Source organism: Procambarus clarkii, chromosome 13, assembly GCF_040958095.1.
Source record: "Procambarus clarkii isolate CNS0578487 chromosome 13, FALCON_Pclarkii_2.0, whole genome shotgun sequence".
Lineage (NCBI taxonomy): Eukaryota > Metazoa > Arthropoda > Malacostraca > Decapoda > Cambaridae > Procambarus > Procambarus clarkii.
In genome coordinates, this window is record NC_091162.1 from 31,621,334 (window position 1) to 31,642,909 (window position 21,576).

Sequence of the window (21,576 nt, forward strand, 5' to 3'; positions counted from 1 at the left end):
AGTTCTTCTGTCTCCCAGTTACGTGAGGTTTAATTCCCGTCGTCTCCTTGTAGTTCGTACCCCTCGGTTTGGGTACTGGTCTGGTGGCAAACCCTTGCACCTTTTTCAGTTTAGTCTTGTGTTGGGACATGACCGCAACTGTGTGTTGTTGGCGTGACTTGGTGGACTTGACCTGCAGCTATGTGTGTTGTTGGTCATGTCCCTTTCGTTCCCATTTGCTTCTTGCCTTCTTTGTTCCTCATCTTCCTTCTACACTCTTGTCCCTTGCCACTGGTGTCTCACCCAGAAAAGGGTGTTTCATTACATTCAATGCTGGTTTTTTGATTGGTCTAGATGAGATGTAATACAGTATCAAGCTTTCTAAACTATTTTTAATTATTGTATACTCCATGTTATTTATGAGTAATTAAGCTGATATGAGTTAAAAATCAATGTATTGTACCTTTATGTTTCAGGCACTAAAGACACATTCAGAAAATGCATTCGTGTCAACTCCTGGAAAGAAGCTGTTTGTTGAACTGATTTCTATAACAGAGAGAATCTTTGCACTTGTCTATACTATTGGAGTTAGACCTCCCAGACTGAATGTACAGGTTAGTTTAAAGTTTCATCTCATTAATTATTTGTTTAAAAATATCAGGATTTAAAGACAAAATTTTATTGGTAGATGGTAGACATTAGACCATCTTGCCTCAGTCATTACAAAAGCACTACCTCAAAACAAAGGGATTATAGGACGGTTTCTTTCTGGGAGAGTCTCCAGTGACTCCCTGAAGGTGTGTTGCTGAGATGGCTTCATGCACATGGGTCACAACAGATGCAGCAATTATGTTTGGCCTCTAGGGACCAGAGCCAAAACTTTGCCCCCTCACAGCGGTGCTGAGAGCAAGTGACAATTTGCCACCTCACTGGGAAAGCATCCAGAAAGTCAGTGAAACTTTACAGACAACTGGAGGATTAACAAGCACTAAATCCTCAAAATCGCCAAACAATTCTGCAAACAATTCACACAGAACAAGAGAAACGTTCAATGTTAATGTGAAACTCACAGTACCAAATGATCACTAAAAACACTAAGACAAAAACTTAATACAGTGGAACCTCTATTAACGAGTTTAATCCGTTCTGGCACCGAGCTCGTTACCTGGAAAACTCGTCTTAAGAAACAAATTTCCCCATTTAAAATAAAGGAAATAAATTTAATCCGTTCCACTCCCAAAAACATCCATACTTGTATGACTTTTTTTTATGTAAATATAATACTGCTCATGTAAATATAAATGTTTTGTTGTAGTGTTTTAATATTTACTTTACCTTATGAAGAGTAGTTGCTGGCTTGAGGGAGACGATGGAGAGGTGGGAAGGAGGAGAGGGGTTATGGTGTGGAAGGAGAATCCACCTCTGAGTCAGGCGGACTCTCTCTTCCTGGGAATTTCACTCAAATTTCATTTCAAATGTCACACAAGGATGCGTTAGACCAGCACCAAATAAAAAACTACGTCGATTACACTCGTTGTCAACAATATAATAGTCTTACCACGAAGATACAATACAATGCCGTTTTCTCAAATAGGCAATGTGGTTATTAAAGAAAACAGAAATTTCATGGCAAACATGTATACAATCCCCAAGTCGATCGGATAAGAATTGGATTTTATAGAAATATTTGCTCAAATGACGCTTGAGCGCGGTGTTTGGGTGCATTCAAGAGAAAAAAGTGTGTCACGTTCAAGCGACATATACCTGCAAAAGTGATAACACTTTCATAAAGTGTTATCACAAAGTGATAAATTAATTAAACATTTTCACACACCGGGTTGTCACTGCTTTATCAGGGCAGCTTTTCCAAGAATGTGTTCACCTTTTCAAACATTCCAAACACTTCCTTGATCTCAGTGGAAGAGGCAGCATCCTCCCTTACCTCCTCATTCCCTTACTAATGGTGTAAATTGTTGATGAGGACCTGCCATACTCCCTTGTGAGATCAGTCACACAGACACCACACTCATGCTTTGCTATAATTTCCTTCTTTAAATCCACAGTAATTGTGTCTTTCTTCCTCTTGACAACACTATCTTTAGCAAGCAGTTTGTTTGGAGATATCATGTGTTACAAATTGTAGTCGCAAAACCACTAAAAACCCAAAGAAAAGCTCAAATAAATCCAGAGGGATGCTTGTCGTGTGAGATACAACAACAACACTGGCGTCGGAGGCGTCCGAGAATTTGCGAGAATCCGCGAGATGCTTAGGAAGCACCATGTGGTTTTGCTCGTTAATAGAGGTGAGCTCGTCAATAGAGACAAATTTGCTGCGAGTGGCTTGCTCGTTACTGGAAAACCTCGTTAATAGAGCCACTCGTTAATCGAGGTTCCACTGTACTAATTGAGATTAAAGTATATATTGTGTTGAGAAAAAGAGGGGGAGGAGGAATATGGCAGAAAAAATAGCAAATATACAATTTGGTCAACAAACAGAATTGATTAAAATAGTAGACATGGGTTGACATTTTAGGGGTGAGGTAAGTTACATGGAGTTAATTAAATAGGACTTAGTTTTTATCTTAAACTGGTTGGGAGAGGTACAGTCTTTAACATGATTGGAAAGGTCATTCCATATTCTGGGTCCCTTGATTTGTAAAGCATTTCTAGTTTAAGTCATACTCTTGGAATACCAAATAGGTATTTGCTTCTGGTGTGGTGCTCATGGGATCTGTTACAACCTTCTAGGAAGCTTTTAAGGGATTATAGGTGATATTACAGTTCAGGATTGTAATTGACATTACAAGTTCAGCATTTTATATATATAAAATACACATGAAAGGATGTGCAGTGACTTAATATCTAACATATTCAGAGATTTGAGGAAGGTACCGAGTGATGTCTGGGGCCAGAGTTAGATATTGTTCTAATAGCAGCTTTGTGTTGAGTAATTAGAGGATGTAAATGATTTCAGGTAATAGAACCCCAAGCACAAATACCATAGCTGAGATAAGGATAAATGAGAGAGTAATAGAGTGTCACCAGGGCAGGGCGAGGTACATAATATCTGATCTGAGTGGTAGACTAGCAGCGGCTTGACCTTGCAATCGCCACTTGCATTGGCGCAGAGGACGAGAGTACGCCGATTGTCCTTCACTTCCACAGTAATTGTCGCTTTCTTTCCCTTGCCAACACTGTCTTTAGCAGCCAGCTTCTTTGGTGACATCGTGCGTTACACATTGCAGTCACAAAACCACAAAAAAAACAGAGAAAAGCGCAAATAAATCCAGAGGGATGCTTGTCGTGTGAGATACAACAACAACACTGGCGTCGGAGGCGTCCGAGAATTTGCGAGAACCCGCGAGATGCTAGGAAGCGCCATGTGGTTTCACTCGTTAATAGAGGCGAGCTCGTCAATAGAGACAAATTTGCTGCGAGTGGCTTGCTCGTTACTGGAAAAACTCGTTAATAGAGCCACTCGTTACTCGAGGTTCCACTGTATTTGTGAAATTTATGTAAGGAATTGCACGAAGTCTTTTGCACTCTCCCTTAGTGGTTTATCATGGTCTTTGTGTGTGATTAATATGAGACTTACATCTTAATGTCTAATGAGACTGCTATCCTGGGCCAATCCTCCTATTGTTCTTGACTGCCTGACCATGTCACCTCTGTTCCCAACTGGCAATGTACTTGTGATAATGCCTTCTACAGAAATATAGTTATGTGCCCTTTCTGTAATCCTGCTACTCTGGGAACTGGAGTTGTTATTAATAGAGCAGTTCATCTGGATGCTATCCCTCATAGCACTCTCCATACCCCCAAGGAATGCAGCTAATGGGGCTACTTTCATTTATCCATTTATTGAGATCTAATTTTAATTCACTCAGAATCATTTTCCTAGTAAAGCTATCCTCTGAAGTAAAGCTTTTGTTAACAAAAGTATTCAGAGTATTTATTAGAACCCCTTCCGCTACCCTTCTAGTTTTAAAATTATTACTTTCATTTATTATTTCACATTTCATAAAATTATTATTGTGATCCTTCTCCCAACTATGGTTAGCTACAGCACTGTTACCAGCCATAATTCTACATGCTTTGACACCACCAGACTCCTCTTGACACCTTCCCCCCACCACTGACACCATCCCCCACCACTGACACCACCAGACTTCTCTTGACACCATCCCCCAGCACTGACACCACCAGACTTCTCTTGACACCATCCCCCAGCACTGACACCACCAGACTTCTCTTGACACCATCCCCCAGCACTGACACCACCAGACTTCTCTTGACACCATCCCCCAGCACTGACACCATCCCCCAGCACTGACACCATCCCCCAGCACTGACACCATCCCCCAGCACTGACACCATCCCCCAGCACTGACACCATCCCCCAGCACTGACACCATCCCCCAGCACTGACACCATCCCCCAGCACTGACACCATCCCCCAGCACTGACACCATCCCCCAGCACTGACACCATCCCCCAGCACTGACACCATCCCCCAGCACTGACACCATCCCCCAGCACTGACACCATCCCCCAGCACTGACACCATCCCCCAGCACTGACACCATCCCCCACCACTGACACCATCCCCCAGCACTGACACCATCCCCCACCACTGACACCACCAGACTTCTCTGACACCATCTCCCACCTCTGACATCATCTGTGGTTCATTATCTCATTTGTGGGGGGCCTCTGCAGTCCATGGCTCATTGGGGCTGGTTGCTTAGGGTAGCTTTTCTGTTGAGTTTTTGGGGTTTAACTCTCCGCGCTGTTCCTATTCGGAGAGTGTGCAATGTCCTGGCAAACGTCTTGTCGCTCTTCATTCTCCTTTCCATGGAGTGGATGGTTGACACTGCCTCCTTCCTTGGCTTTGTCGGACGTGCGGATGCCCAGAGGTGGACCTCTTCTCGTCGACATAGTCTCGGTGTATCCCCGACTGTGAGGCCTTTGCGGTAGACGCTTGACGGCAGGACTGGTCGAGGTGGGGGGTTCCTGTTCCTTTAGACCCCGGTCCAGCTGTTGTTTCAGGTTCTGATTTGGCTTGAATCTTATCAGGGAAGGTTGCTTCTCATAGCCCCATGATGACCGGCCCAGCCATGGTTTTAGGCGCTGCGTGCTCAGTGTCCGACTAGAAGTCTTTCTTCAGCTCCGCCTCTTTCAGCAGGTCGAGCCAGTGAGGTACCTTGATGGTTCGACTTACTCATCCACTCTTTGTGTCTGTTTTTTCTGACTTGCATGTATTGCCACTTATATGGTGATCAAGTAGCTTCTCTGATGGTCCCACTTGTGGTCCTCATCTTAGCAACAGTATGTAGTCTCCTAGCGGTCTTTCCGCTATTTCCTTTCCATTTGGAGGATTTTGTCAGTGTCTGTGTGGGTGGTTTTGTCCTTCCATGGCTTTTTTGGGACTGGCATCTCGTGCTGAATACAGTACTGTCGCTTCTTATCGTGCGGCATTGGCGGAACCGCTCCAGCTTGTGTTCGGGGTTGATGTCACTTCTGCTCCATTCCACAAGCTCTCTCGTGCACTTTTTCACCTCTGGCTTGCTCATGCACTGCTTAAGCCATCTTGGTCTTTGGACCGGGTGCACTCATTTGTTTCCTGCTCTCAGTTTGTTGTTGCCCCCCTTCGGTTCGGGATTGTTTTCTGCATGCCTTGTTTTTATTGGCTTTGGCTTCTGGGGATCGGGTTGGAGAGCTTCATGCTCTTCTCTGGCACAAGGGGGTTCTCTTCCTTTGTTCCTGGGGGTTATTTTGTTCGTTTGCAGTCCTCTCCTGTTTTTGTGGCAAAGAATGAGATGGCTTGCTTCCAGAGGGATCCGTGGGTTGTTGATGCTTGGATCAGCCGGGGGTGCATCTTGTTTTGTGTCTGGTGGCGGCTTTACGTCGCTACCTGCGGGCTACTACTTCAGTACCAGGGGACGGGCTCAAGGTTGTTTCGGTTTCCCTGGTTCCCTGTTCCAGCGAATACCCCTGCATGCAAACCCTCAGCTGGGGGTGCTTCTTGTTTTGTGTCCGCTGGCGCCGCTTGCCCCATCCTGGTTCTTGGTTGGTTGCTCTCTTCTCTTCTCCTCAGTTTGTTGTGGCCCCTTCGGTTCTGGATTGTTTTCTGAGGCTCTTTTCTTGTTGGCGTTGGCTTCTGGGGGTCGGGTCGGGGTGCTTCATGCTCTCCTCCGGCTCCGTTGTTTCGGCTCTTTTTGGTCCTCGTGTTAGGTTTGTAAACTTGCAGCCGTCTCCTTCTTTTTTGGTGAAGACTGACACGACTGCATTCTGAAGGGGTCCTTGGGTTATTGATGCTTGCTTGGTCTGGCTAGGGGGTGCATCATGTGTTGTGTTCGTGGCGGCACTATGCCGTTCTTTGCGTGCTGCGGCTGCCGTGACCGCGGCCACGCTTTGGGTTGTTCTGATTTCCCTTATTCCCTGTTCTAAGGTGAGGTTCTCTTGGGTCATCCACGGGGTGGTTTGGTCCAGCCAGCCTGTTGTCTATCCCCGTGCCCGCAACAATCATCTGTGGGCTATGCGTTCATTCGTTGATGATCCTTGACCTTGTCGGGCCTGTGTGACCTTGGGTATGCGGTTGCAGTCTTTTGTCTCCGCTTCGCATTGCGGGGTGGGTGACATCCGCCTCCTGGGATAGGTCCCTCATGTTTCATCTTTGGGTAGGTAGCTCCAGGGAACCAACGGGGCTCTCAACAGAAAACCAGCGTTGAATGTAAAGAAACGCCATTTTCTGGGTGAGACCCGGAGTCTCCCTGGCAACCCTTCCTCCCTCTGGTCGCCGTTTTTTACACGTGTTTTGATATCCAGCCTCAGAACTGAGGTCTTGGGTTGCCGGCGCAAGGGGTCTGGGGGCTCCCTCTTCCTCCCCTCCCAGGGAGGGGGGAGTTGTGCAGACGGCGGCGACGTGGTGACGTCATGCTCGTTAGCTCGTTTTTATTTTGGGGGTTCTGTCCACTAGTTTCTCTCAGTAGCAAATTCTTAACCAAAATAGGGGTTGGTTTTGGGATGCTTACATTTCTGGGTGCCTGGCCAAAGTCTGACATTAGCAATATCAGCCTGGATAGCTCCAAGGAGCCTCCAGGTCTCACCCAGAAAATGGCGTTTCATTACATTCAACGCTGGCTTTTTGCCAGACTTCCCCCCGCCCTATTGTAGCCAAAATATGCCACTCACGAGTTTTTTCTGGGGGGAACCCTGTCGGCTCCCCGGAGCTATCCAGGCTGAATGGATATGTATAACTTTCTGGCATCAGTCAAAGTGCTGGGAGTTCTTGCCTACCGGGGACCACGAGCCAGAACCTGGCCCCCCTCAGTGAGGCACGAGGAGCAATGGCCTATAGAAACCCCCTTGTGGTTGGGAGCATTCTGTGTCTGCCATCGACCGGGATAGGCACCCAGAAAGGTAGGCGCCCCAAAACAAACCCCTATTCTGGTAAAAATATTGCTACCGAAAGCCGAAGAGTGGACAGAACTCCCCAAACAAAATTATCTAACTAGCATGACGTCATCACGTCGCTGCGCCACCGTCTGCGCAACCCCCCCTCCCTGGGAGGGGGAAGGGGGAGCCCCAGACCCTCCACGCCAGCGATCCAACTGGCAGTTCTTGGCTGATGGAATTACTGGCTGGTCGAGTGCCTCTGGCTCCGGTTTTTGTTTCAGTTTCTGTGCCTTGTGGTGTGGACTGTCTCTACTGGTGAGATTCCATGGTACTCGGGCTGCATGCATCTAGGGCTATCTTCCCTAGGTGCCCTGTAAGTACTGCCTTTGGGGGCTTGGGGCCACCTTCCACAAGTCACCTTGGGTTCTACCTCTGCTGTGTCCTTTACTGCTCGGTACTGGGCCGCCCTTGGAGTCGGCTGGGGGTTTGTTGCCCTGGTTGTCTCTGGGTAGGTGGTAGTTTTCGTCACTGGTAGGGGCGCGGGGTACTGCACAGCTAGTTTTCACCATAACAGCGGCCGGCTCTGTTCCGCCTGGGTACATTGTCCTCTTGCAGGGTTTTTCTTTTGTTTTTGTTTTTACCTGGTGGGGGGGGGGGTCTGCCTTTATGGTCCCCCATTCCTGTTCTAGGTGATTTCTTTAGATTCCTTCTGTTGGTGGTACTCCCCGCTTGGCCCCCGTGGGTGGACACGTCCCTGGGGTTCAGCTTTAGCAGTTTGTTGGTAGCATTGGGTGCCGGTTCATGGTACCCTGCCTGGGCTTCCCTTAGCGTGTACCAACAGTTAAGGGCCCTGGAAAACCCCACGGGGGCTCCGTGGTCCTATAGGTGTGTCCCCGGATTCCCCCTCGCGTCCTGCGAGTTTGACGGTTGATCTGTCCTCTTGTCTCAGGGTGACACTCACCGGTTGTGCCTCCGCCATGCTGCCTGTTGGGTTATTGTTCTTGTGACCCAGAGTCATACGATGAGTGTTGTCGGTACGTGCTCCCTTTCACCTAGGCCACTGGTCATGATAATCGGATGCAGGCGGCTGCGGCGTTACATGCTGGTTGTAGCTTGCTGCGATGCTCTTGGTTGTTTGTGGCTCCAGATGCCCCGAGGCTGCCCCGTTTTGGTGGTTAGGGTCCGGACTTGCGGGTGGGGGTCGCTTCGGCTCTGGCTCCTTCCGCTCCTTGTCCTTCCCCTTCTGTTCTACACACTTCCTCCCTTGCTTCCTGCTCCGAACCATAGGAGGGTTTCGGGGTTGGGGCAGGTTCTGGTTGGGTTGAGACTCGGTTGGTCTCTGGGGTTTTCCTCTTCTGGGGTGGCGGCGGAGGCATTCGAGTCAGTTCCTCCAGCCGAGCCGTATGGGTCTGACCAGTGGGCTCCCTTCCTTAGTGTTTGCACGGCTGCCCTGGCTTTTCCTTGTAAAGCTGGGGCTTTGGGGGGATGCGGCTCGGCCCCGGGTCATGTCGTCGAGGTTCCTGGGGTTAGGGAGGGGTTGCCTGAGGGGCCTCGGCCCGGTTTGCCCCTCTTGGATCTTTGTACCTTTGGTGTGGGGGCTGGCAGTTCCTCAGAGTGGGGTTGTTCCTTCCCTCTTTGTGTTCCTGTTGTTTTCGAGTGTACCCCTCCCTGGGTTCAGTTCCATGTTCCTTCGGGTTCGTCAGTCCCGTCGTTCCTGGGGGTGTGTTTCGCCCCCTTTTCCTTACCTTTTTCGCTCTTACGTTGCGATACTGTTCGGGGGAAAAAAAAAAATTGAATGTTTATTCAGGTAAGGTACATTCATACAAGGTGTGAAACACGCGTTGATGGATTTATGTATTGCCTAGTACATACAATGCCTAAACCACTTCGTATTGTTGTCCCTGCATGTTCCTTGGTCAGGGGTGCTTGTCGTGGTTCTCATTGGTTCGCGAGTCTCTTCGTACCTTCCAATATTATTAGAACGTCTGTTGATTTTCGATGAGGTTTTCCTCTGGTCTTTTGTCGGCCTCGTTGGTTATCTTCCGTCATCTGTTTTCTTTTGCTTCATTTTCGCCTTGTTTTGTTTTGCGTCGTCTCTACTTACATTTTTGGCATTTTTCGTCTTCGTTACGCACGCCTTCCTGGTGTTTGTACCATGTGTGTTACATTGTATCTGTACGTCGTGTGTACGATATGTGTCCGCCTGGTGTACGAGCCACGCCTCCCGGTGGACGGGTGGTGCGTTCGTACTTTGTGTGCTGTGGCCGCAGTGTGCGTTTTGTTTATGGGCGGTATGCTCGTGTGTTCGCGTCGTTTCTCGTGGTTTTTCTACGGCCTCTTGCCTGTTTTCTCCCTCCGGTCGTAGCCCTCTGGATGCTGAGCGTGTTCTGGATTTATATCTGGGGGTGTCACTTCGTTCTTCCTCTGCCTCCAGGTGTGGGATGGCTCGGCATGGTGCCGCTTCCTCTCACTCTGTCCTGCTCTGTCTTCTGCAGGGTGCGCGCCTCTGGATGTATTTCTCCTTCGACTTCCGAATTTTATTCAGGTAACGGTACATACCATGCCTACTGCCTCGAATATGCTTGGCTTTCGGGCACACCATTAGCGCTCTCCTGGTATGTTACCTGGATCGCCTGTGTTGTAGCACGGTCGTGTGTCTGCTCTGCAGGTGAGGCTGTCATGTCTGGCGCTTCTGTCAGCCTAGTGCTGGTTCTCGTTTTTGGTGGGGTGCTTGCCTAGTTGTGCTTGTGGGGGTTGAGCTCTGGCTCTTGGGGCCCCGCCTCTCCTGTCAGTTGACAGTTGTGCAGTTTCCTGAGCCTCCTGGGCTCTGTCTTCTCTACGTTTGCTCCTGTGGGTGGAGTCTGCCTCCACCACATAGCTTCTTAGTGCTTTCCGCTTCCTTTCCCCTCTGACATTGATCAGGTTCTTTTTCGTGTCTGTGGCTCCTTTGGATACTCGGCTTCCTCCTGTGTCCCCTTGTACATACGACCATACGGACATAAGACCAGAGGAACTGCAGAGGGTCTATTGGCCCGTACGAGGCAGCTCCCATTTCTTCCCACCCATTCTTGATCATATACATGTCCATCCCACGTTTGCACAAATCGTGGGGCCCCACCACCACGTTACGCGGTAATTGCTTCTGCGAATCACCGAACCTGTTACCGTGCCGGTCATTCCTCAGGTCTTTCCTGATTCTACACTTCTCCCTTTTATGCCCATTATTTCGTGTACAAAATGTGCTGCAAGGGTGGCGTGTGCCTCTGTCCCAGTTCTATTGTTTCATGATGATTGGTGACAATAAACACAACCACTCAGAGGCTACATATGTTTTGTTGCGTATACAGTGGTATGTGGGTGTTATTTTGGCGGGCAATGGTGCGAGTTTAGAGCACTGGGAGTTGGTACGGTTTCTCGCAAGTGTCTGTTCTAGACCACACTTGCAGGTTGACTAGTTATTATTCGCTACTCTGCTGCTTCTGTGCTCGGGCGATACCTCGCCATTCTCCAAAAATTGGCAGGCATATTAACTGGAAGTTTGGAACAGTTTGAGTTCCATTATTGGTCCTCCATGGAGCTTTGCTTCTCTCGTTAGGGTAATGTGTTTGGAGCGAGTATCTTATTAGGATAATCTGCTCACTCCACCACCCTTGTTCACTGCTCCATCCTTGTTTACTCTTCCCCGCTTGGCGGGATTGAGTCGATGGCTCCTAAGAGGGGTGTTTGGTGTGGTGTGTTGTTTGGTCACTTTGTGTGGGTCTTTAGTGACTTTTGTCTCTGTCTTTTGTTCTTTGTTGTCCTGTGGGGCTCTGCCCCGCAATTCGGCGCTTTTGGTTTCGTTGTCGACACCTGGGTAGTTTCCCTCTCGGGACACTCATTCCTTGCCTAACTTCGGTGCCTGATTGCACCCTGCTGTTCATGAGGTCCATAAGGTATGTACGCCCTCCTCTACACATTTTGTGGTTGGTCGTGTTCCTTACTTCTCGGCTGCACCTTGGGCCGTATTCGGGGTGTTCCTTACCTATTTCCGTTTTTCCTCCTCACATGCTCCACCTATTTGTGTATCTGGGTCAGTGCTTCTGGCCTATCCTGTTGTTTGGGGCTCAGGTGGGCCTCTGTCCATGTTAAGTTCCCTGCTTTTGGACTTCTCCGGTGTTCCGTTTTGGTACCGAGTTCCTGCGATTTTCTGTGTGGTTTTCTGCAGACTTTGGTGTTGCGATGTCTGTTGGGGGGGGGGGGGGTTGTGGACTTTTGGTCTGCCGCTCCTGCCTTTCTGGTTCCTTTTCCGGACCGGGTATGTTTGCTTTCCTGCGGTTCACGTCCTAGGTAGTTCTCCTCTTGGATGCTTCTGGGCCGCGTGCGTCTTTCTTCCTTGTTGGAGCTGGTTATCTTGCTCCTTTGGGTTGCAGGGTTGCAGTTTTTCGATTCGCATTTTGCGCTTTCGTTCGTGGTGCTGGTTTCTCCTCGTTTATGTCGGCACTGGTGGGTTCCTTATTGGTCTCCCACCTGCATGTTTCGTCTCGGGGGCGGTGTGTGGTTTTCCTGGCGGACCTTCCGGTTTTCGTATCACTGCGACGGGTCCTTCGGTCTTTGATAGGGTTGGCTTGTCTTCCCTTCGGGGTTGTTCCAGGTCCGTCGTCTGGGCTCGTGTACTGTCACCTCGTATTGGGTGGTGCTGGCGGAGCCGCTCCTGCTTGTGTTCAGTGTTGCAGTTCCTTGTGCTCCGTTTCACTTGCTGTCCTGGGCGTTGTTCCTCTCTGGTCTGCTCTTGAGTTCTGGTGCCGTCCTGGTCGTTGGCCTGGGTGGTCTATTTCTTCTCGTTTTGGTCTTGGTTTTTAGGTTAGGGCGCGTAGCATCCGCCTCGCGGTTCCTTCCCTGTTTTCCTTATCTGTGGTGAGGTAACTCAGAAAACCAACGTTGAATGTAATGAAACGCCATTTTCTAGGTGAGTCCCGGAGGCTTCCCGGCATCCTCCCTCCCTCCGATCGGCAGCGTGTTTCACGTATTTTGACATCCAGCCTAAGAACTGCCAGTTGGATCGCCAGCGTGGAGGGTCTGAGGCTCCCCCTTCCACGCAGTTGCGCAGACGGTGGCGCAGCGACGTGATGACGTCATGCTAGTTAGATAATTTTGTTTGGGGAGTTCTGTCCACTCGTTTGGCTTTCGGTAGCAAACCAGAATAGGGGTTTGTTTTGGGGCGCCTACCTTTCTGGGTGCCTATCCCAGTCGATGGCAGACAGAATGCTCCCAACCACAAGGGGGTTTCTATAGGCCATTGCTCCTCGTGCCTCTCTGAGGGGGCCAGGTTCTGGCTCATGGTCCCCGGTATGCAAGAACTCCTAGCACTTTGACTGATGCCAGAAAGTTAAACATATCCATTCAGCCTGGATAGCTCCGGGGAGCCTCCGGGACTCACCCAGAAAATGGCGTTTCATTACATTCAACGCTGTTTTTTTTTTTTTTTCCCCATGATCAGGGAACACAAATGAACACTTTTATAAGACAAAATAATTTTTTAATTTTTTTAATGTGCCTGTGTGTGTCAAAGCCCAAATAGCTCAGAGTAGCTTTGGGGGTACCCTGGCATAATGCAGGGTACAAAACACAGTCAAATTTGCCTGTAGTAGGAAAGCAGCATGTAAAGGATTTGGGAATCCTTTGGTCTTTGAAAATTAGGTCTGACAACCTAATGTTTAACCCTTAACATGCTCGGGGTCTAATATCCTGCTATCCACACAGGCGCATGTCATTTTGAAAAAAAAAAAAATTTTTTTTTTTTGCTAATCTGTTAAGTTCTGTTCACTGATCACGGGAAAAATAAAAAAAAAATTCTATTGTACTTACTTTTGTTGCAATAGAGCCGAGAAGCTCTGCGATGACGTCACAATCTGCATGGTCGCTCATGCAGTACACGCCCGGGAGATGTTGCGCGCGGTCCTCAAACAGCCAGAGTTGCCACAAATATATTTTCGCGCTATTTATTTACAATGTCTAAGCGCATTTTATCTAATTTTTTTTCACTAATTGTGTTTCAAATACTGTTTGAACATATTTTGTATCAATAATTGTTGCATATTTGAGTATACACAGGCGCACACAAATGTTTTCAATTACGGCAATATAATATGTCATTACAGTCTATTATATTATATGTTCTGCTTATATGTTTACATATTTACACACTCGCACATGCTATACACACTTTGAAGCACACTTAGAAGATTTCTAGACTGTGGTAGTCATTGAAGCAGTCGACAGCACATAATGGGATACCACACGTTTCACACCATGTTTGCACAAGCTTCCGTTTCTTGTCTCTACGTGTCGTTGTTTTACACACCAAGCAATCACGTTGGGCTATTGCACGCTTCACACCAGGTGGCAAATACTTAAGTTTGTGTGCTAGGAAGCCTTCAGTGTGAGCGAGGCGTGGAGTACCAGCATGCTGCAACAGTGGGTTTATGATGGGCCGCTGAATACCTGGGACATCTTTTGCAAACTTTCATAATAACTGTATTGCAGCATCAAATACAAAGTCACGGAAAGTGGGCTTACATCCAGTTCTCACAAGGTACATGTTGAAACAGTTCAGCATGCTCATGTCCACAAGATGGAAGAACACTTTTTTCGTCCACCTAATAGTGGTGCGTTTGTTTTATGGCTCACTTTCCCACTGTTCACCATTGTTCCATCATGAATTGTTGTCAACAAGTTCACCTCTCTTTTGTCTTTCCACCGAACTGACAGAATGTTATCACTTTTCCTTCTCTGACACTCACCAACTGCAATGTCGTTGTCAAACACAGGCATTTCCCTTCGTTGTGGCTTTACTGTACCAACCAATCCAGTTCTATTTTCTAGCAAGAACCGAGCTAGCAAGGGACTTGTATAGTAATTATCTGTGTATAAAATGTGTCCCTTGTTCATCCACGGAGCCATGATGGTCTTCACTACACTCCCCGAGAATCCATGTTCGTCGTTACCGGGAATGTCTACATCACTAGCCGAGTACAGAATCATGTGTAACACGTATCCTGTCTCACAATCACAAAGAACCAAAAATTTCAGGCCAAATCGGTTTCGTTTTGAGGGAATGTACTGTTTGAATGGAACACGTCCCTTGAAAAGTATGAGAGATTCATCAACCACCAGCTTCTGTGCTGGTACGTAAAAATCTCTGAATTTTCCAATAACATCGTTCATGTAGTGCCTCACTCGCCACAGTCTATCATCAGGTGTTCGGTCCTGAACACTTCCAAAATGTAGACACCTGAGGAGTATCTGAAACCTGTCTCGTGACATATATTTCCCGAATAAAGGTGTTGGTATTGTCTTGTCCTTGCTCCAATAGTCATTTATTGCATGTTTGTGACAGTGCTTCATCAACAAACAGAGTGCCAAAAACACATACATTTCCGCCACTGTGGTATTTTTCCAACGAGGAAGTCGTGAAAATTCTGTGATTTCCCTCTCAATCAGGTAAGCAGCATGCAGGTTCGTTTGGTGTACAATGTATTCCATGAGTGGTTCATCATAGAATGCTGTAAAATATTCCATCTCAGCCATGTCCTCACCTTGATTAGGGAAAAGGTTTGTAATCCCTACATCTTTATCGTCAAAGTGAGGAATATTAGGAATAAAATCGTCACCATCACTCCACTCAAGTACACCAGGCGTCCTGCGAGATGCAGAGGAAAGACGGCGAGGAAGCGATGCATACCGGCGACCAGGAGCTGAATACCGTCTGCGAGAAGCACGGCGGCTACGTGCACGTGAGGTGGGTGCACGTGAACACGAGGGTCTTGGTGCCTCATGTGGTGCCATGCGGTGGCGCTTGGCTGGGCGAGATGCTGCTGACGCGACAATTTCTCGCCCAGTTACACCACTGGTACCAGCCACAGGTTCAATAAAACTTTGATCTGAGTCACTAAACCCAGAAAAGGAGTCACCTCCCTCTGACTCGTCACCCTCAAACAGAAAATATCCACAGGAACTGTGAGGTCGTGGTAGAATTGGGGTAGAAAATGGGCGAGGAGGCATGGGAGAGCGTATAGGCCTCGCCATGGCATGGCGGTCATTCTCACTTTCACTGCTGCTGCTACTATCTCCCGACAACTGTGTATAATCCTCATCGTTGTCTGAATCGTCAAACACACTTTCTTCACCTTCAGAGAATAATTCGTGGGCTATTTGCTCTGGGGTGAGGGACTGAGTGATGCGTGCTCGTGAGGCGTTTGACCGTGCGCTCGCCATGGTGACTCTCGCTAAACTGAGGCCTCCCATGCCATCGGAGCGTGAGCTGGATTTTTTTTCAAAATGGCCGCTGTTTACTAGAACCCCTGGGCAGCGTATGGGACCCCCAGCTACACCGCGGGCCATTCAAATCGTACGCGGTACCCATACACTTCATATGAAGTGAAGCGCAGTTGACTGGTAAAACGATTTACACTTCATATGAAGTGATGCGCACTTTAAGGGTTAAGGAACATAACCAAGCAAATATTGCGTTAGCCAGAAAATAGATAGGATGGATTATGAGAACGTTTAAATCCAGGAATCTCATCACAATGGTTGTACTATTCAAATCACTTATGTACTGTCCTATCTTGAGTATTGCTCAGTACTCAATTCCTCCTTCAGAGCAGGGGAAGTTGCTGAAATAGAGGGAATTCAGAAAACATATGTGGCATACATAGACGCAATAAAGCACCTAAATTATTGGGATCGTCTCTAATTTCTCCAAATGCACTTACTAGAAAGGAGATGAAGGAGATATCAAATAATGTACACGTGGAAAATACTGGAGGTACAGGTCCCAAATCTACACAGAAAAATAACATACTGGAGTGAACGATATTGAAGAAAATGCAGAACAGATCCAGTGAAGATCAAGGGTGCTATAGGCACAATCAGAGAACACTGTATAAACATCAGAGGTCCATGGTTGTTCAACATCCTCCCAGCGAGCATAAGAAATATTGCCGGAACAACCGTGGACATCTTCAAGATAAAACTAGATAGTTTTCTTCAAGAAGTGCTGGACCAACCGGGCTGATGTAGATATGTGGGCCTGCGGGCTGCTACAATCAACAGCCTGTTGGACCAAGCTGTCACAAGTCAAGCGTGGTCTCGGGCCAGGCTTGGGGAGTACAAGAACTCCCGGAACCCTATCAAGCAGGTATCAAGCAGGTATCACATATTTCCTTTTCATTTTCTGGGAATCTGTTTCCCATTTTCAATCACTGAATATTATCCTTTATTTTTAATTTGTTGTTGATGAATCTATAGAATAGGCCTGGTTTTGTTTTACATTTGTCCACTATACCTTTCTCAAAATTTCTGTCTCTCTCCTCGCTGCTGTGTAATTGTTTCTCGCATCTTTGTATCACTGGATGTTTGGGGGGTTTGGCCTATTCCTATATTTATTCCATTATTGTGTCTTTTGGTCTCTGGCCCTCTAGCAATTTCTGTTGAACCAATCCTGTTTCCTAGTTCTGCATCTCTGCTTTGGTATAAATTTTGTTGTGTTTTTATCATATATGTCACAAAACTTGACATACTGTAAATCTCATTTACTTCCTTGGCTAATAGCAAGTCTTTCCAGTCAAATTCCTTAAAGAAATTTCTAAATTCCTAATAATGTCCTCTCCTAAAATCAGGTTTTTCAACTGCCTCAACCTCATTTGCTTCCTGATTGTAATGCATTGTATACTATATTCCCAAAAAGACATGGATCACTTTTACCCAAGGAAGGAAAGTACTGAATGTTAAATATCTCTTCATCTTTCCTGGTAAATATCAAATCCAGTATGGAGGGAACATCCCCTTCCCTCATCCTTATAGCTTGTTTAACGTGTTGATACACGAGTGTTTCCAGGATGAGGTTTATGAATCTACAGGTCCAAAAGTCCTCTGCTCCAGCTCCATATGCCGCCCAGTCTATGGATTTTATAGTACATTAAATTTCTATGTCTATGGATTTCTATGGTGTACAGATTCTTGAGCCTATTGGGCTCTATCAAATCTAAATTTGAAACTGTGTATAGTCTGCCTCCACCTCATCACTGCCTAATGCATTCCATTTGTTAACTACCCTGACACTGAATTTTTTTTTCAAATGTCTCTGTGGGCTCATTTGGGAACTAAGTTTCCTCCTGTGTCCCCTTGTTCATGTTCCACTCATGCTAAATAATTTACCTTTGTCCACCCTGTCAATTCTTCTGAGAATTTTGTAGGTGATGATCATGTCTCCCCTTACTCCTCTGTCTTTCAGGGACGTGAGGTTTAGCTCCTGTAGCCTTTCCTCGTTGCTCATACCTCTTAGTTCTGGGACTAGTGTGGTAGCATACCTCTGAATTTTCTCTAACTTGGCCTTGTGTTTAACTAGGTATGGACTCCAGGTTGAAGCTACATACTCCAGGATTGGTCTTACATAGGTGGTATACAAGGTTCTGAATTATTCCTTACACAAGTTTCTAAAGGCAGTTCTTATGTTGACCAATCTAGCATATGCTGCTGATAATATCCTTTTGATGTGGGCTTCTGGGGATAGGAGGGGGAGCCGGTCGGCCAAGCGGACAGCACACTGGACTTGTAATCCTGTGGTCCCGGGTTCGATCCCAGGTGCCGGTGAGAAACAATGGGCAGAGTTTCTTTCACCCTATGCCCCTGTTACCTAGCAGTAAAATAGGTACCTGGGTGTTAGTCAGCTGTCACAGGCTGCTTCCTGGGGGTGGAGGCCTGGTCGAGGACCGGACCGCGGGGACACTAAAGCCCCGAAATCATCTCAAGATAACCTCAAGCTCTTAAGATAACAAGTTAGGATAGGTGTGATATCAACCCCCTAGATCCTTAGTATGTAGCAATCTCAGCAAGATAGCTTCAGGGAGCCACTGGGGCTTCTCCAGAAAGAAGTGCTTCATTACATTCAACACTGGATTTTTCCAGGCACCAAGGCATTGTCTAGTATAAACAGGCACAGGCCAAAAGTTACAGCATAATGATAAGTGTAGAAAATGTAAGGAACCATCTGAAAATTACTGAATATTTAACAAAAAGTTTCATAAGGAGGAGGATTAGGAGATTAGAGTGAATGTTCAATTTCGATTTATTGTGGAATTATATAAATAATACAGTATCCACTCGATTTAACGGTCAATATGGGGCTGTACCCAGGTCGTTATTTCTGGGGCTCCGGTATTTCCGAAGATGTTGAAGTATCAGTAATATTTTGAATAACATTCAGGTAAGATATATTTAATATAACTAAAATGAAATAAAGTTCATTGTGTAATTGCGTTCCAAGTTAGTTCCTGTGTTAGTGTCCATTCTTGGTAAATTCCAGGTTACAATTAATAATTCCTTCATATGACAAGTTGGATCACACAATTGGATAAGTGAATCACACAACAAGTGAACCATATTAACCAAACACCTCCCTCCCTCACCCCCACTCTTCCCTCACCCCCACTCTTCCCTCACCCCCACTCTTCCCTCATCCCCACTCTTCCCTCACCCCTCACTCTTCCCTCACCCCCCACTCTTCCCTCACCCCCACTCTTCCCTCACCCCCCACTCTTCCCTCACCCCCACTCTTCCCTCACCCCCCACTCTTCCCTCACCCCCCACTCTTCCCTCACCCCCCACTCTTCCCTCACCCCCCACTCTTCCCTCACCCCCCACTCTTCCCTCACCCCCACTCTTCCCTCACCCCCACTCTTCCCTCACCCCCCACTCTTCCCTCACCCCCCACTCTTCCCTCACCCCCCACTCTTCCCTCACCCCCACTCTTCCCTCACCCCCACTCTTCCCTCACCCCCCACTCTTCCCTCACCCCCCACTCTTCCCTCACCCGCACTCTTCCATCACCCCCCGCTCTTCCCTCACCCCCCCACTCTTCCCTCACCCCCACTCTTCCCTCACCCCCCACTCTTCCCTCACCCCCCACTCTTCCCTCACCCCCCACTCTTCCCTCACCCCCACTCTTCCCTCACCCCCACTCTTCCCTCACCCCCCACTCTTCCCTCACCCCCCACTCTTCCCTCACCCCCACTCTTCCCTCACCCCCCACTCTTCCCTCACCCCCCACTCTTCCCTCACCCCCACTCTTCCCTCACCCCCCACTCTTCCCTCACCCCCCACTCTTCCCTCACCCCCACTCTTCCCTCACCCCCACTCTTCCCTCACCCCACTCTTCCCTCACCCCGACTCTTCCCTCACCCCCACTCTCCCCTCACCCCCCACTCTTCCCTCACCCCCACTCTCCCCTCACCCCCCACTCTTCCCTCACCCCCACTCTTCTCTCACCACCACCACTCTCCCTCCCTCACTGTTTCTATCCCTCCCTGCTTCTCCCCCTCAATGCCTCCCTCCATCACTGCCTCTCCCTCCCTCAATGCCTCCCTCCATCACTGCCTCTCCCTCCCTCAATGCCTCCCTCCATCACTGCCTCTCCCTCCCTCAATGCCTCCCTCCATCACTGCCTCTCCCTCCCTCCATCACTGCCTCTCCCCCCTCAATGCCTCCCTCCATCACTGCCTCTCCCTCCCTCAATGCCTCCCTCCATCACTGCCTCTCCCCCCTCAATGCCTCCCTCCATCACTGCCTCTCCCCCCTCAATGCCTCCCTCCATCACTGCCTCTCCCCCCTCAATGCCTCCCTCCATCACTGCCTCTCCCCCCTCAATGCCTCCCTCCATCACTGCCTCTCCCCCCTCAATGCCTCCCTCCATCACTGCCTCCCATCCCTCCCTCAATGTCTTCCAGCCCTCGGATTTTTTTTCAGTTACTGTCCCGCTCCTGTTTCAGGTAAGTCCACCACGGGCTCACCATAGCCCGTGCTACTTGGAACTTTTGTTCTGAGTAGCTGAATCTAAAACAATAACAACATTCCATTCCTCCCTCATAACATGAGAACAGCAGGCTATGGAGGAGGGAGCTACTAACGGGGTCGGGGCTAGGGGTAGATACGGACATCTGTCAGCTCCTGCTCACAGATGCCAACTGTGTATAATTCATAAATAAAACTATATTTGTTTAATAAATAAGAAGGAAACTATAAAACATGTTAATGATTAATTATGTATAGTAATATACAAAAATTAACATATTTTGGCATAAATATTTTACAACTAAGATTGAAATTTTAATACAGTATGGGTGAGAGGTTTGGCAACCATCACGTGGTCAGCAAGCCTTCCCCCCTCCGCCTCCCTCTTCCACCACCACCAACAACACTCTCCCTGCCTCTCTCCCTCAATGCCTCCCTCCATCAATCACTGTCTCCCTCACAACCACCACCAACACTCTCCCTCCCACACCACCACCACCAACAACACTCTCCCTCCCACACCACCACCACCACCAACACTCTCCCTCCCACACCACCACCACCAACAACACTCTCCCTCCCACACACCACCAACAACAACAACAACAACACTCTCCCTGCCTCTCTCCCTCAGTGCCTCCCTCCATCAATCACTGCCTCCCATCCCACCCTCAGTGCCTTCGAGGTCAGTGGCCTGTTGCCATGTGAGGGGCCGCCGATGCCAAAACAAACCCAATACTGACCTTCGGTAATATCGACCACCAGACCGGTATATGAGGCTCCAGATACCGGTTTCCCAAACCGGTTGTTATTACCGGCAGATCGGTATAAAAGAGGCCGTTAAATTGAGTGGATACTTAGTTTATAATTCTGATAATTTTAAGTGACAGCATATGTATATTGTAGTACTCCTACGTATATTTTAATTGTGAAGGAATGGCATAATGATTTTATTTACTACTATGTTCATGCATGTGCTGATAATTTTACTTTGTTTTTTATTTTCCAAGATAAGACCAGAAACAGCTGAGAATTTTCCACTAGACAGCAGCACAGAGTCATCTGAGGTAGCAACATCAGACATTGATGCTGATGCCCTTACCATTTTACAGCCAAAGTCTGTGCAGGACAGAATAGCTAAGCTGGCATTTCACAGATTTAAAAAGAAACGGAAAAAAACGGTATGGTACTGTACAGTATATGTATGAAATTACCTCTAAGTGTAGTTACAGGATGAGAGCTACGCTCGTGGTGTCCCATCATCCCAATACTTTTTGTCATATAATGCTTTAAAACTACTGACGGTTTTGGCCTCCACCACTTTCTCACTTAACTTGTTCCTACTGTCTACCACTCTGTTTGCAAAAGTGA

General features: G+C 47.8%; 1 protein-coding gene across 1 annotated transcript in view; it reads left to right on the plus strand.

Annotated features, from left to right (window-relative positions):
* The window catches only part of LOC123757283 (uncharacterized), a 255,142-nt gene that overhangs the window by 134,799 nt on the left and 98,767 nt on the right, over window positions 1-21,576 (plus strand). Inside the window, 2 exon segments of the mRNA XM_069323847.1 lie at window positions 456-593; window positions 21,216-21,386. Coding sequence (XP_069179948.1) covers window positions 456-593; window positions 21,216-21,386 — 309 coding nt within the window.